Source organism: Salvelinus alpinus, chromosome 30, assembly GCF_045679555.1.
Source record: "Salvelinus alpinus chromosome 30, SLU_Salpinus.1, whole genome shotgun sequence".
Classification (NCBI taxonomy): domain Eukaryota; kingdom Metazoa; phylum Chordata; class Actinopteri; order Salmoniformes; family Salmonidae; genus Salvelinus; species Salvelinus alpinus.
The window spans coordinates 35,725,362-35,740,386 of record NC_092115.1 but is presented as its reverse complement, the minus strand read 5'-3'; the positions used below and the strand labels follow the sequence as shown (position 1 = coordinate 35,740,386).

General features: G+C 39.3%; 2 protein-coding genes and 1 long non-coding RNA gene across 5 annotated transcripts; 2 read left to right on the top strand and 1 right to left on the bottom strand.

Moving 5' to 3' along the window:
• The first annotated feature begins 44 nt into the window (after positions 1 to 44).
• LOC139559878 (guanine nucleotide-binding protein G(I)/G(S)/G(O) subunit gamma-5-like) lies at positions 45 to 1,728 on the top strand. The gene is made up of 3 exons (XM_071376312.1): positions 45 to 217; positions 625 to 784; positions 1,457 to 1,728. The coding sequence occupies exons 1-2, from the start codon at positions 137 to 139 to the stop codon at positions 748 to 750; spliced, it is 207 nt and encodes a 68-aa protein (XP_071232413.1). The 5' UTR covers positions 45 to 136; the 3' UTR covers positions 751 to 784; positions 1,457 to 1,728.
• A 46-nt stretch (positions 1,729 to 1,774) lies between these two features.
• On the bottom strand, positions 1,775 to 4,564 carry LOC139559877 (sterile alpha motif domain-containing protein 13-like). Of its 3 annotated transcripts, XM_071376310.1 has the most exons (5): positions 4,336 to 4,520; positions 3,477 to 3,552; positions 3,052 to 3,094; positions 2,838 to 2,949; positions 1,775 to 2,751 (listed from the first exon to the last, which is right to left on the bottom strand). In XM_071376310.1, exons 3-5 carry the CDS (start codon positions 3,087 to 3,089, stop codon positions 2,575 to 2,577), a joined length of 327 nt encoding a protein of 108 aa, XP_071232411.1. In that variant the 5' UTR covers positions 3,090 to 3,094; positions 3,477 to 3,552; positions 4,336 to 4,520; the 3' UTR covers positions 1,775 to 2,574. The 3 variants fall into 3 exon arrangements, with proteins under 3 accessions (XP_071232411.1, XP_071232410.1, XP_071232412.1); XM_071376309.1 differs by lacking the exon at positions 3,477 to 3,552 and having other exon boundaries at positions 4,336 to 4,564; XM_071376311.1 differs by lacking the exon at positions 4,336 to 4,520 and having other exon boundaries at positions 3,477 to 3,574.
• LOC139559880 (uncharacterized) lies at positions 2,691 to 4,811 on the top strand. The gene is made up of 2 exons (XR_011671839.1): positions 2,691 to 2,815; positions 4,491 to 4,811. It is a non-coding gene; the product is annotated as an uncharacterized lncRNA (long non-coding RNA).
• Positions 4,812 to 15,025: the final 10,214 nt, after the last annotated feature.

The window sequence follows — 15,025 nt, the reverse complement described above, 5'->3', positions numbered from 1 at the left end:
TATACCAGGAGGTGTGGGCGCAGACTGTGCAACGCTGCGACTGCGCAAGTCACAATCGGATGTGTGATCATCAGTGCTTTGTCTACTCGTCCGTCGAGCTAACAGCCCACTGCTTCATTTCTAGAAAATAGTAAAGATGTCTGGCTCATCAAACCTCGTTGCGATGAAGAAAATTGTCCAGCAACTGCGTTTTGAAGCGAGCATAAACAGAGTGAAGGTAAGAATCTATTTCACACGTAAATGTATTTGGTAAACATGCCCAGGAAACTAGTCAGAGCTAGCTAACATCAGTAACGTTAGCTAGCTAGCGCTAAGGGCGTGGAATCTAGGCACACAAATGGAGCTCTAGCCATGAAAACACAATCTTCTGCTAAATTCTTTACTTGAACTGTTAGTTATTGGGTCTAGAGGCTAATAGCTGAGATGAGTGTGGCCTAACGCCCCAGGATAATTATTCCCAACAGTCATTGAACAGCAGGAAAAGCCTAACGTTAATTCAAGGATCTGTGTTCACACCATACTATTGACAACACCCATTTTTAAGGAGGATATTTACAGACTTGCAGGAGTCTAGCTAGTTAGGAGTAGAGCTTCCCTTTCACAGCTATATTCCTTTATTTTCAGGTGTCCCAAGCAGCTGCAGACCTTCAACAGTTCTGCATGCAAAATGCCCTCCAGGATCCCTTGCTCACTGGGGTGTCCTCCAGTACAAACCCCTTCAGACCACAGAAGGTGTGCTCCTTCTTGTGAGGACTACACATAGGACAGACCGCAGCATTTTTTGGTGAGTATTTTTTGGTGTATGTAGTCCTTTGGAGAATTTCAATTGCATACTCCTCACCTTCTCAAAACCCATTGAAGATGGTTGGAGGTAGCCTGACGACTTACACAATTATTCTGCTGCTCTGTCGTTTGCTACATACTTTAATCTGAGACTGCCATCATTTAAGTAATTTATGGTGACAAAGGGAATTGTGCAAAAGTCATCAGCGATTGTATTGTCTCTATCCAATCAGAGTATCGAAGACTATTATGAATTTTCAAACCACTGCTTTACCCACGTGTGTTCTGGCTCTGGCCCAACCCATTGGTTTCTGGACCAATTGGACAGCCCCGAATGTGTTTGGATTTGGTGAAGGGTCAGGAAGCTACTCGGATCCAGACACATTGCGAAGAAGAAACTAACGTCCGTGGGCGTAGCGTTTGGCTGGAGCAAGGAGTCTGGGTAGCGAGGGTAGGGACCTCCTTGCTTTCTCATCAATGGGTTTTGAGAAGGATGCGAGGAGTATGCAATTGAGATTCTTGCCTTGATTGGCCTGTAAGCCGCACTAAATCAGTAAAGTGAAACAGATTCTCTACTCCATGCTAGTCTCTGATTGCGTTACAGATAAATACCTATTTCTTTAATATGGAAGAGTATTATCACATTGTACCTCTGTGTTTTCCTGTCTCGCAGGCCTTCGTTTTGATGCTACAGGGAAAAAGTTGACCTCAACACTGCTCCTCATTGCCAACGGCAATCCACTGCCACAGAATCTTATGAAGTGTAGAACATGTCAGGAAGACTTGCCATCTATTTTCAGCCAACCACCTTAGAGGATACGATGAGACGGGTTTATTTTTCATGGCACCGTGTGGTTTTCAAGTAAATGATTGTGCCTTTTCTATTCTATTTTATTCATTGTTCTTGACTTTTTGTATTTAGAAATTAACATTCTTCTTTCTCTACATGACTGTGTTTTGCTAATTGTTTCTTGGGTAAGACTGACAGTGGTACATCTCAAATCTTTACTTAAGATGCAAGTAGTTTCGAACAGCAAAATGTGAACAGGGCAACTTTACAATACAAAAGGCAGCAGCATGTCACTGGTATGCGTGATAAAAGCATCCACATCAAACACGAAAGTAAAATGCCATATATTTAAGAATAAGGAAATCAAAGAACACATTCATCAACCTATATCCCCGTGCTTAAATTTACAATTGACGTGCATAATGCTCATAGATACAGCTTTGATTAAGTGAAATAAAAATGGCTGTAATGGAGGATCAGTAAGTATGGTTCAAACACGTACATGTCTTCCAACTAATTACCATCCAGTCTTAGCCGGCATCAAACTGTTCCATAGTTTGGTATATACTGATCATATCAATGGGACATGGGTAGAAGATAGATTATCACAAAGTCAGACATCTAGTGCACCTTTTGCATCCATCTGAAAAGGATCGGCCACTATTAAATAACCCATTCAGTTGAATCTGCTTCAGTAGCTTGATTTGCTTTGAGATTAACTCGTAGGAAAAAATAAACCTGTACTTTTTAAGACCTGTAAAATGATCTTATGATGTCCAAGACCTCAACGAATTAAAGTCCTTGTTTGGTTTCATAAACTGATACCACTCAGTTAACTACCAACAAACGTAACGGCTCATCATTTGGCAGTTTAAGTAAAATAATATTTTCAGAAGGATGCAAGATGCAACCATGCAAGAGTTTTCTAAGCCCCGTCGTTCTCCACTGTCCTCTTGGGTCTATAAATCTCTTCGGACTGGTCTGTCCGTCCTGCCTTGTGATTATCTTGTTACACGTTGAGGAGCATGCAGTGATGCATTAGCATTACTTTTCAGGTGCTGAGTTTGAAGTGGTTTCACGTGGTACTCGTAGATCTTCAGTGCTGGCCCCAGTTTGATAGACAGACCAGTCAGGACATCATTCCGCGTCATCAGGAGCAGAGACTTGCCATCGATTTCCTACAAGAATAACAAATGGAAGGGATTGGGAAGCTCTTACCCACATGAAAGAGCAACTTGCAAGGTTAGTAAATGACTATCATTACCTGGTCTTGGAAAGCAGTCGCCTGCTCATCAAATCCTGCAGCTTTGAAATAGTTGACGACATCAGTGAATGCCCAGTCTGCAGGGTCCGGCAGCTGGCCATTCTCCACCACACTAGAAAAAGACAGAACAGGAAAATGGGTATAGGGACAAGGCGGGAGGACAGCACAATCGTATCCCTTATCTACAGACTCACAATAACGACTCTAGACTTACAGTTTAGCTTCCACTGATCCATTTGTTTTGTTCTCCATTCCAGCTAGAGGAAAAAGAAAACGGTGAGATGGATAAGCAAAAATACAATTGAATCCAAAAGATTAGGTTTATGAAGACACATGAGGTCTGTCATAAAGTGAACACATTCACTACTTACATTTACATTTAAGTCATTTAGCAGACGCTCTTATCCAGAGCGACTTACAAATTGGTGCATTCACCTTATGATATCCAGTGGAACAACCACTTTACAATAGTGCATCTAACTCTTTTAAGGGGGGGGGGGTTAGAAGGATTACTTTATCCTATCCTAGGTATTCCTTAAAGAGGTGGGGTTTCAGGTGTCTCCGGAAGGTGGTGATTGACTCCGCTGACCTGGCGTCGTGAGGGAGTTTGTTCCACCATTGGGGTGCTTACTTACTTACTTGAAACGTGTGTTCGTTGTAATAGGACGTGTCAAGAGGTTATCTGGATATGGTCAGTTGTTTCTGAAACCTTAAACTACAGAGCATCTGATATACTGAGTGTTGAATAGAGAAGCGAGAGTCGTTTTTTGAACAATTTCTTTGAAATGCTGACACGCATAAGTAAAGTACTCAGTTGCTAAGCAACATAGATGTGGGGCGCTTGATACTGTGGAAATACTATGGTACAAATGCATAGATCAGAAATCGCATTCAATAATGCCAAAAAGCAAACTGTCTTCAATGGATGATGGGCAATTTGGTTCACATATCATGGGATATAATCATCACATTAGTGAGTATACTGGAATACAATGTGGTCTGTGGATTCTGACCTGATCCAAAGCCATGGAATGCGTTGCACTCAGATTTGAGTCCAAATATCAGAGACGGGAGCAATTTAAAGCTCCCTGATCTGCATGATTAAAACTTCCCTATTCAGTGTAGCTACTCTACCTACGAGACTACCAGTCTTGGATGTTCAGTAGTTTATCTTTGGAAAGCTAATTTCCACCAGAAGCATCATTCATATAGTTTAAACTTTAGACACTGCATTTCATTAAGTACTATACACATCCGTGGACAGAAATATAGCTGATGGTGATGACATTGTGGACTGTTTAACTGTAATATTACAATGTGTAACAAAAGTCAGATGCAGTATGAAATATGTAGTAATAGAAGAATGGGTATACATTACAAACTTTGAATAATTAGTCATTTAGGATAGTTTATTCAATATTACAATAGCTTACTACTGAAATTATATAATTGTATCATATCATTGCCAACGTTCTGGTTCAGTCTATTTGACACTTACCTTTTTATTGCTAATTCGCGAGCTAGTTGGTTTCCTTTTATAGTTCTTTGGGCGTAAATAAATATCCGGTTTATTCACGATCGTGTGCTTGGCGCTGTGTATTTGATCTATAAACCACCTGAATTGCTCATTCAATTTTTCTGATATGTTCAAAGGACCTGCGAGTCGGCATGCGACACCAAGACAAGAAGCTCATGAACAGGCGCACACACCAATCTCAAACCTGACTGGCCAGTTCGCAGCGAATGGGACAGGGTTCCGGTTTAGAAGCACGGTTTCTACTGATCCTACAGTTTTGCTTCTGTACTGCAGTTTAACTGATGCTCGGCCCAGAAAGACAATTTCCATACATGGCCACATAGAGAAGTCAGATTAGAAAACTCCACATTTAGTCATCACCTTTGGGTCTGAATACTTATGTAAATGTGATATTTCGGTGTTTTATTTTTTAAATACATTTTTTAAATTTCTAAAAACCTGTCTTTAATTTGTCATTATGGGGTATTGTGTGTAGATTGAGATAAAAATAAACTATCAATTTTAGAATAAGGCTGCAACAGTAACAATGTGGAAAACGTCAAGAGGTCTGAATACGTTCCGAATGCACTGTAGATGGCCTAAGAATAGCATGGAAAACTACTAGAAAGCAATTGGAAATCCAAAATTAAACCCTTCCTAGACAACTTAATGGCCCCCACATTTCATCACAATAAGGAAGGTGTACATTTGGGTGTACAAAACATAAACAACATTTTGACAAATTGGCACCCTTATCCAATTTTTAAAAAGACACCTAAAAACAATCTCAAAAAGACATGATAAAATGGTTTGATTATGATTTGCAAATCTATAAGAAAAAACGTAGGACTATCCAGCCAAAAACAGAGAACCAGAATCTGCGCCTTCAGTATTGGGCAACCCTGAAAGAATAGACTCCAAAACAAAGAACAACACATCAGACATCAACCAATGAAATTGAGGAATCCATTAATTCAAACAACTTTTGGGAAAGTTAAAACTGCCTAAACAAACCACACTGAGGAAAAATGTGCTATCCAAAATGGTGACTAATTGAAAACTCACTTTGAAGAATTATATATACATATTAAAATAGATCCGGAACAAAAAAATCTATGAAAAACGGCTAATTCTTGAATCAGCCATTTAAGACAACCAGAACCTGTTAGTTCTGTTTGGGTTATTGGGAATCTATAGTAAAACATTTTTTTTAAAGAAATACAGCTTGTGAAATACAGACCGCAAATTTAGCACTGCCACACTCAAACGATTTAAAGTTCTGAATGTAGGGGCCTCCCGGGTGGCACAGCGGTCTAAGTCGCCACTACAGACCTGGGTTTGATCCCGGGCTGTGTCGAAGCCGGCTGCGACCAGGAGACTCATGAGGCGGCGTATAATTGGCCCAGAGTATTCCAGGTTAGGGGAGGATTTGGCTGGCCGGGATGTCCTTGTCCCATCGCACTCTAGCGACTCCCTGTTGCGGGCTGGGCACCTGCAAGCTGACTGTGGTTGCCAGCTGGACGGTGTTTCCTCCGACTCATTGGTGCGGTTAGCTTCCGGTTTAAGCGAGCAGTGTGTCAAGAAGAAGTGCGGCTTGGCAGGGTCGTGTTTCGGAGGATGCAATATCTCTCGACCTCCGCCTCTCCAGAGTCTCTACGGGAGTTGCAGCGACGGGATAAGACTGTAACTACCAATTGGATATCACGAAAGTGGTGAGAGAAAGGGGGTAAAAAAAATACATATAGTTGTGAGTGTAGGCTATTTCCTTGACATCTACAACCAAGGACTAATAACAATATATTTTTTTAAATTGAGACAAATTTGATCCAAACAATTACTGTGGCATTTGTGTGAACAGCAACCTGGGGAAAATACACTTTCTCAGTGAACACAATGTCCTGAGCAGAAGTCAAATTGGATTCCTACCAAATTATCAAACATCAGGTCACATTTATACCCTACACACCCTAATTGATAAATGTGAATCAAAATGAAACATTTCTCCTGCTTTGTGGATTTACAAAAAGCCTTTGATTCAATTTGTCATCAAGGCATTTTTTTGCAAATTAATTGAAAGTTGTATGGGTGGAAACATAAATGTCATCAAAACAATGTATAGAAATAATGCAGTCAAATTGGAAGTAAACACACACATTTATTTTTCCAAGGGCACACTGTGAAACAGGAACAACTTGAGCTCAAGTCTATTTAACGTACAGTACCAGTCAAAAGTTTGGACATACCTACTCATTCAAGGTTTTTTTTTTTTTGTGTGACTATTTTCTACATTGTAGAATAATAGTGAAGACATCAAAATTATGAAATAACACATATGGAATCATGTAGTAACGACAAGTATTAAACAAATCAAATATATTTTAGATTCTTCAAAGTAGCCACATCGTCTTGATGACATCTTTGCTCACTCTTGGCATTCTCTCAACCAGCTTAACCTGGAATGCTTTTCCAACCATCTTGAAGGAGTTCCCACATATGCTGAGCACTTGTTGGCTGCTTTTCATTCACTCTGCGGTCCAACTCATCCCAAACCATCTCAATTGGGTTGAGGTTGGGTTATTGTGGAGGCCAGGTTAGCTGATGCAGCACTCCATCACTCTCCTTCTTGGTCAAATAGGCCTTACACAGACTGGAGGTGTGTTTTGGGTCATTGTCCTGTTGAAAAACAAATGATAATCCCACTAAGTGCAAACCAGATGGGATGGCGTATCGCTGTGGTAGCCATGCTGGTTAAGTGTGCCTTGAATTCTAAATAAATCACTGACAGTGTCACCAGCAAAGCACCCCCACACCATCACACCTCCATGCTTCACGGTGGGAACCACACATCCGGAGATCATCCGTTCACCTATTCTGCGTCTCACAAAGAGATGTGTCTCTTACTTGAACTCTGTGAAGCATTTATTTGGGCTGCAATTTCTGAGGCTGGTAACTCTCTAATGAACTTATCCTCTGCAGCAGAGGTAACGCTGGGTCTTCCTTTCCTGTGGCGGTCCTCATGAGAGCCAGTTTCATCATAGCACTCAATGGTTTTTGCAACTGCACTTAATTTCATAGTTCTTAAAATTTTCCGGATTGACTGACCTTCATGTCTTAAAGTAATGATGGACTGTTGTTTCTCTTTGCTTATTTGAGCTGTGAAAAAACAAAATTCTCTCTTTTAGCAGCCACACTTGTGGCCTCCTGCCGCAACCTGAGTGACATCCAGTTAGAAGTATAGTGTGATTATTCATATCTGCCTATTCTTTATTCATTTTTGTTGTTGTAATTGCTGTTAGTATGATTATCACTATCATTATTATTGCTTTATTACAAATAGTTTAGTATATTCCTGTCTTTGACCATTGTCGCTATATGTTTACTTTGACACTGTAAGTGTTTACTTTCCATGTCAATAAAGTATACTGGATTGAATTATTTGAGATGGCCAATTCGGCGGACAATCTGTCTCCCTCCAGTAGGTGGCGTTTTTTCTTTGTTTCGCCCACCAAACAAGGACTTTTATATGGAGGTCGAGTGTGTCAAATTTGGTCAACAAAAAAATGTATGGCTTATTTGCTACATGAGGTTTATTTTATCGAATAGAAGTTTCGTAATGCTTAAGTTGTTACGAGTGTACTGATATAAGTAGGACGTGACATCCAGGCAACTTTGAGAAACACTTTATATCGGAATTATCTCGAGGTGGCTATGCATATTCATGGCATGAGGCTAGTAGCATAGCATTTCTCTCCATTGAATACAGGATGTTGACGTCAACAATCCTCATTGAATATTTAAAGGAATACAATAATGAGATGTATCCACTAATCCAAAGAAATGATAGGCGGGAGCTAGACAGCCAGCCGGCTCGCTTTGTGGACAACGACTCCCATTGTTAGGGCGGAGAGACATGCATCTTGTCAATATGTCCATAATCATTGGTATAAACCAGATGAAACTTGGATATAGATGGTCAATGAATCGAGACCGGTGTCTGTCATCATTTGGGGTTCACACTCACCTGTCTCGATCAATAAGAGACTACTTGAAATAGACAAGATGGCGGCGTACACATGAAGCAAAATGTTTTATTTCTTTTAATAACTGAGCATTTTCTAAATTCAAACAGAACCCCTGCAACTAGACACGGACATTTTATGAGACTCCTGTTTCCACGAATCGAGGACGAAGATGGCATGGTGGCGGCAGGTAGCCTAGTGACCAAAAGGTTGCTGGATCGAATCCCTGAGCTGACAAGGTAAAAATCTGTCGTTCTGCCCCTGAGCAAGGCACCGGGCGCCGAAGACGTGGATGTTGATTAAGGCAGCCCCCCGCACTTCTCTGATTCAGAGGGGTTGGGTTAAATGCGGAAGACACATTTCAGTTGAATGCAATCAGTTGTACAACTATCGTCAAGCTAAGGTTGGTCAAAAATTCTCTAATTACCTATTCTATAATTCCCAGTAACGGATACCAAACATGTTTGGTTAAATCACAAATCACATTATCTGGTGTAACAATCCTTGGCTACAGTTCTCTGCACTACTACACCTGAGACACACTCAGACACCCTGAACTGACAAGGTAAAAACTGTTCATACTGTATTTGGTTTTCTATGTTACTTTTACCGTGTAACATTCTTGTTGAATACCCAGGTCTCTTTTTGAGTTGGCATTAAATAGTGCACACTCCCTTGTATTTTAGAATTTGACAAATAAACATTCTTTGGAAATCTGAATGTCTAACATATGTTTGATGCTACATAGCCCTGTACAGCTTATATAAATATGTTCTGTGAATCCATAGAGGCAGCCAAGTTTTGAAGATTGATAGAAAATATCCATATTTATTTTATGGTGGTTCTACATGGTCTTATGTTGAGCCACACTGTCTTTTATCCGGCTTCGGCACTGGTGTTTGGCATGGTGGAATGGGGAAGCTGAGACTCATGTGCTTGTGGCAAATGGTCTTGCCCTGTCTGCAGTGTAAGGCCATCTGGATAGGACACTGCCCGAAGTGGTGTAGGGCTCGTATTGTGTGAGGATGGCCAGTTGCTGTGGAAATGTGAGAGTCAACTTGATTCCCTTTCGTTAGCTAGCTAGCTAGCTATTCGCCGGCCACACATTCACATTGCTACTTCTCTTGGTAGAATAGCCAGCTTGCTAACATTACCAAGTTTAATTCGAGCATATCGTCACAGAGTTTCTAAACAATATTTGATATTGTTCTGTCTATAGTGAAAAGGTTACCACTAGCTTGCTGCTAGCTCTAGCTGACCTGCAAACAGTAAAATAAATTGCTAATATTTTGCTTGTTTGCTTAGCTAGCTAGCTATGTATAGTAGCTAGTAACCGATTAAACTCAACTCCACGATTTACGTTGGAGTTGAGCAGCAGAAAAAACATTTTATGTGACGTCGGAGCTACAGTCCTCCCATACTAGTCGCTCAGCGCCAGTGGTCGGAAAAGTGCCCAACTGTCATACTTGAGTAAAAGTAAAGATACCTTAATAGAAAATGACTCAAGTAAAAGCAAAAGTCACCCAGTAAAATTCTATTTGAGTAAAAGTCTAAAACTATTTGGTTTTGAAGACACTTAAGTATCAAAACATTAATAGAAAATGACTCAAGTAAAAGCAAAAGTCACCCAGTAAAATACTATTTGAGTAAAAGTCTAAAACTATTTGGTTTTGAAGTCACTTAAGTATCAAAAGTAAAACTATAAATAATTGCAAAAAGAAACAACAGTCCATCATTACTTGAAGACATGAAGGTCAGTCAATCTGGACAATTTCAAGAACTTGAAGTTTCTTCAAATGCAGTCGCAAAAACCATCAAGCGCCATGATGAAACTGGCTCTCATGAGGACTGCCACAGGCAAGGAACACCCAGAGTTACCTCTGCTGCAGAGGATAAGTTCATTAGAGTTACCAGCCTCAGAAATTGCAGCCCAAATAACTTCTTCACGGAGTTTAGACATTATAAACAATGGCAACACTGCCAAGATGCACTGAGCCTTGCTGTTGGAAAACCACACTAGTGTCTGACTTTCGGCAGTTGCAGATATACCTCCCCAGACTTCACTCCTTGACATTCATCTGCAGTCGGTTGCATCAGCCTTACAGCTCAAATGATCCCAATATCTCGGAAGCTTTAATTGGTGCATATGACCAGAGATATGGATATAAGGACGTTGTGCTTATGTCTTTGCCCTAACAAGGAGATCTGTCGTCCACAGAGAGGAACGGCTGAGTGTCTCCCGCTTATTCCTCTCTTTGGATTGGTGTATACATCTCATTATTTGAGTCATTTTTAAATGCTCAAAGAGTGGTGTTGACATCAACCGCCTGTATTCAATGGAGTGAGATGCTATGCCAGCCTCATGAATATGTATTGAACATCTCGAAATTCAACAGGTACAACTTCAATATCAAGTGTTTCTTCTCAAAGTTGACAGCATGTCAGGTGCATCACACTTATCAGTACACTCGTAACAACCTAAGTATTACGAAACTTCTATGAAATCAAATAAGCCTCACATATCAAAATAGTAATTCATGTTAACCTTGACAGAATTCGACACTCCCATACAAAAACAAAGGTTCTGCTTAACGTGGACAGATTTTGGGCAGAGTTAGGGCTCTCCCTTCGCCTCCCTCTCTCTGACATGACCCTGTAGTTATGGTTACACACACACCGTATGACCATAACGTGTGTGCAGACAGTTGAGTACAATTTGAAGTGGAGTACATAAAGGCCCCAGTAGAAATGTGAAGACTTTAGGTAAGTGATTTTATTTACCTGATCAGAGTTATGTAGAGGTGGTAGGACCTTGATTGGGAGGAATGTAAGATGGTACATACAGTGCCTTCAGAAAGTATTTACACCCTTTGACTTTTTTCCCATTTTGTTGTTGAAAAGGTGGGATTCAAATGGATTTAATTGCCATTGTTTGTCAACAATCTACACAAAAATACTCTGTAATGTCAAAGTGGAAGAAAAATTATAACATTTGTTTAAAAAAAACATAATGAAAAAGAATATATCTTGATATGATATGTATTCAACCCCCTGAGTCAATACATGGTAGAAGCACCTTTGGCAGTGATTACAGCTGTGAGTCTTTATGGGTAAGTCTCTAAGAGCTTTCCACACCTGGATTGTGCAACATTTGCCCATCATTTTTTTCAACAACCATTTTCAGGTCTTCTCATTGATTTCAAGCAGATTGAAGTTAAAACTGTAACTCGGCCACTCAGGGACCTTCACTGTCTTCTTGGTAAGAAACTCCAGTGTAGATTTGGCCTTGTGTTTTAGGTTATTGTCCTGCTGAAATGTAAATTCATCTCCCAGTGTCTGGTGGAAAGGATTTTGTCTGTGCTTAGCTCCATTCCGTTTATTTTTTATCCTGAAAAACTCCCCAGTCCTTAACGATTACAAGCATACCCATGACATAATGCAGCCACACCATGCTTGAAAATATGGAGAGTGGTACTCAGTAATTTGTTGTATTGGATTTTCCCCAAGCATAATACTTTCTCTTCAGGACAAAAAGGTAATTGCTTTTTGACTTCCTTCTTTTCATTGTCAATTTTGTTAGTATTGTGGAATAACTACAATGTTGATCCATCCTCAGTTTTCTCCTATCACAGCCATTAAACTCTGTAACTATTTTAAAGTTACCATTGGTCTCATGGTGAAATCGCTGAGCGGTTTCGGCAACTGGGTTAGGAAGAACACCTGTATCTTTGTAGTGACTGGGTGTATTGAACACCATCCAAAGTGTAATTCATTACTTTACCATGCTCAAAGTACTCAATGGCTGCTTTTTTTTGTACCTTCTTTGCGAGGCATTGGAAAACCTCCCAGGTCTTTGTGGTTGAATCTGTGTTTGAAATTCACTGCACAACTGAGTAGTCATTCAAAAATCATGTTAAACATTATTATTGCACACAGTGAGTCCATGCAAATTATTATGTGACATGTTAAGCACATTTTTACTCCTGAACTTATTCAAGCTTACCATAACAAAGGGGTTGAATACTTATTGACTCAAGACATTTCAGATTAAAAATGTTGAATTAATTTGTAAACATTTCAAAAACATCATTCTACTTTGATATTATGGTGTATTGTGTGTAGGATAGTGTAAAAAACAAAAACATTTCAATTGAATCCATTTTAAATTCAGGCTGTAACAACAATATGTGGGAAAAGTCAAGGGTTATGAATACTTTCTGAAGGCACTGTCGATAAAGATTTTGTTGTGGCAGAGCAAGTTGGACTTTATCACTATAGCGGGCAGGGTGATGAGCAATAGGACAAAGCAAACCATTAACAGATTGTATGCAGATGGTAGCAGGTAATAACAACTCTATCATAACATTAGTTAATGATCATATGTTATCCATAGTTATATAACACCCGTTGAGGACAGAGATCAAGCCATTGAGGGAAAGACCGACTGCAATGCAGGAAAATGTTTTTTTACATTTTTTTTAATAAATCGCCATTTATAACAGCGTGGAGCCAATTAATCTCATACGGTCCTTGTAACAAATACTCTGAGTGAATGTACAAAACATTAGGAAGACCTTTTGCCCTCAGAACAGACTCAATTTGTCGGGGCATAGACTCTACAAGGTGTCAAGTGTTCCACAGAGATGCTGGCCCATGTTGGTCACATACACATGGTTAGCAGATGTTATTGCGATTGTAGCGAAATGCTTGTGCTTCTAGTTCTGACAGTTCAGCAATATCTAACCTGCAATCTAACAATTCCACAACAACTACCTAATACACACAAATCTAAGTAAAGGAATGGAATAAGAATATATACATAGAAATATATGGATGAGCAATGACAGAGCCGCATAGGCAAGATGCAATAGATGGTATAAAATACAGTATATACATATGAGATGAGTAATGCAAGATATGTAAACATTATTAAAGTGGCATTATTAAAGTGACTAGTGATCCATTTATTAAAGTAGCCAATGATTTCAAGTCTGTATGTGGGCAGCAGCCTCTCTGTGTTAGTGATGGCTGTTTAACAGTCTGATGGCCTTGAGATAGAAGCTGTTTTTCAGGACAAGGCTTCTCACAGTTGTGTCAAGTTGGCTGGATGTCCGTTGGGTGGTGGACCATTCTTGATACACACAGGAAACTGTTGAGCGTGAAAAACCCAGCAACGTTGCAATTCTTGTCACACTAAAACCGGTTTGCCTTGCACTTACAGTACTACTATATCCTGTTCAAAAGCACTTAAATAGTTTTTCTTGCCAGTGTAAATAGGCATTTGAACTTCGTAGCTTTAGCCGGTGGTAAACTTGTGGAATAGACACCAGCTGGAATGCAGTTTTAACCAATCAGCATCCAGGATTAGACCCGCCTGTTGTATAAATGAGTTAATAGACCAATAAGAAAGAGTTCCAAACCTCTCTACCAACAGCTTTTTTTCAGTTTTTCCCTCCCCAATCAAACCACTCCTAGACAGTCCTAGCCAGTGGTGTAAATTACTTAAGTAAAAATACTTCAAAGTACTACTTCAGTAATTTTTGGGGGTATCTGTACTTTACTTTACTATTTATGTTTTTGACTACTTTTACTTCACTACATTCCTATGGAAAATAATGTACTTTCTACTCCATACATTTTCCCTGACACCCAAAAGTACTTGGCACCTTTTGAATACTTAACAGGACAGGAAAATTATCCAATTCACACACTTATCAAGAGAACATCCCTGGTCTTCCATACTTCCTCTGATCTGGCGGACTCACTAAACACACATGCATCATTTGTAAATGATGTCTGAGTGTTGGAGTGTTCCCCTGGCTATCCATACATTTTTAAAACAAGAAAATGGTGCCACCTGCTTTGCTTAATCAAAATCATTTTTACTTTTGATACTTAAGTATATTTGAGCAATTACATGTACTTTCGATACTTAAGTATATTTGGGACCAAATACCTTTAGACTTTTACTCAAGTAATATTTAACTGGGTGACTTTTAATTTTACTTGAGCAACATTCTATTAAGGTATCTATACTTTTACTCAAGTATGCCAATTGGGTAATTTTTCCACTACTGGTCATAGCAAAAATGTAGCTTGAGAAATTGCTCTTTGCTAAGAAGCAATTTTTGTTTCATTTTGACCATTTTAATTGAAAACAGTCACAGTAGGGTACTTAATTGTTACCCAGAAATAATTTGATATTGAGATAAAAATGGCTGCATTGAACATTTAATTTAGGAATGGATATATCCTTTGAATGTAGTATTTGTTATGTTAAAGATCTATCATATAAGCTTTAAATATGCAGTGGTGGAAAGGGTACCCAATTGTCATACTTGAGTAAAAGTATAGATACCTTAATAAAAAAGTTACTCAAGTTAAAGTGAAAGTCACCTAGTAAAATAATACTTGAGGAAAAGTCTAAAAGTATATACTTAAGTATCAAAAGTACATTTAGTTGCTAAAATATACTTATGTATCAAAAGTAAAAGTATAAATCATTTAAAATTCCTTATATTCAGTAAAGCAGATGGCACCATGTTCTTGTTTTTAAAATGTATGGATAGCCAGGGGCACACTCCAACACTCAGAAAGTATTTACAAAAGATGCCTTTGTGTTTAGTGAAGTAGGGATGACCACTTGTTCTCTT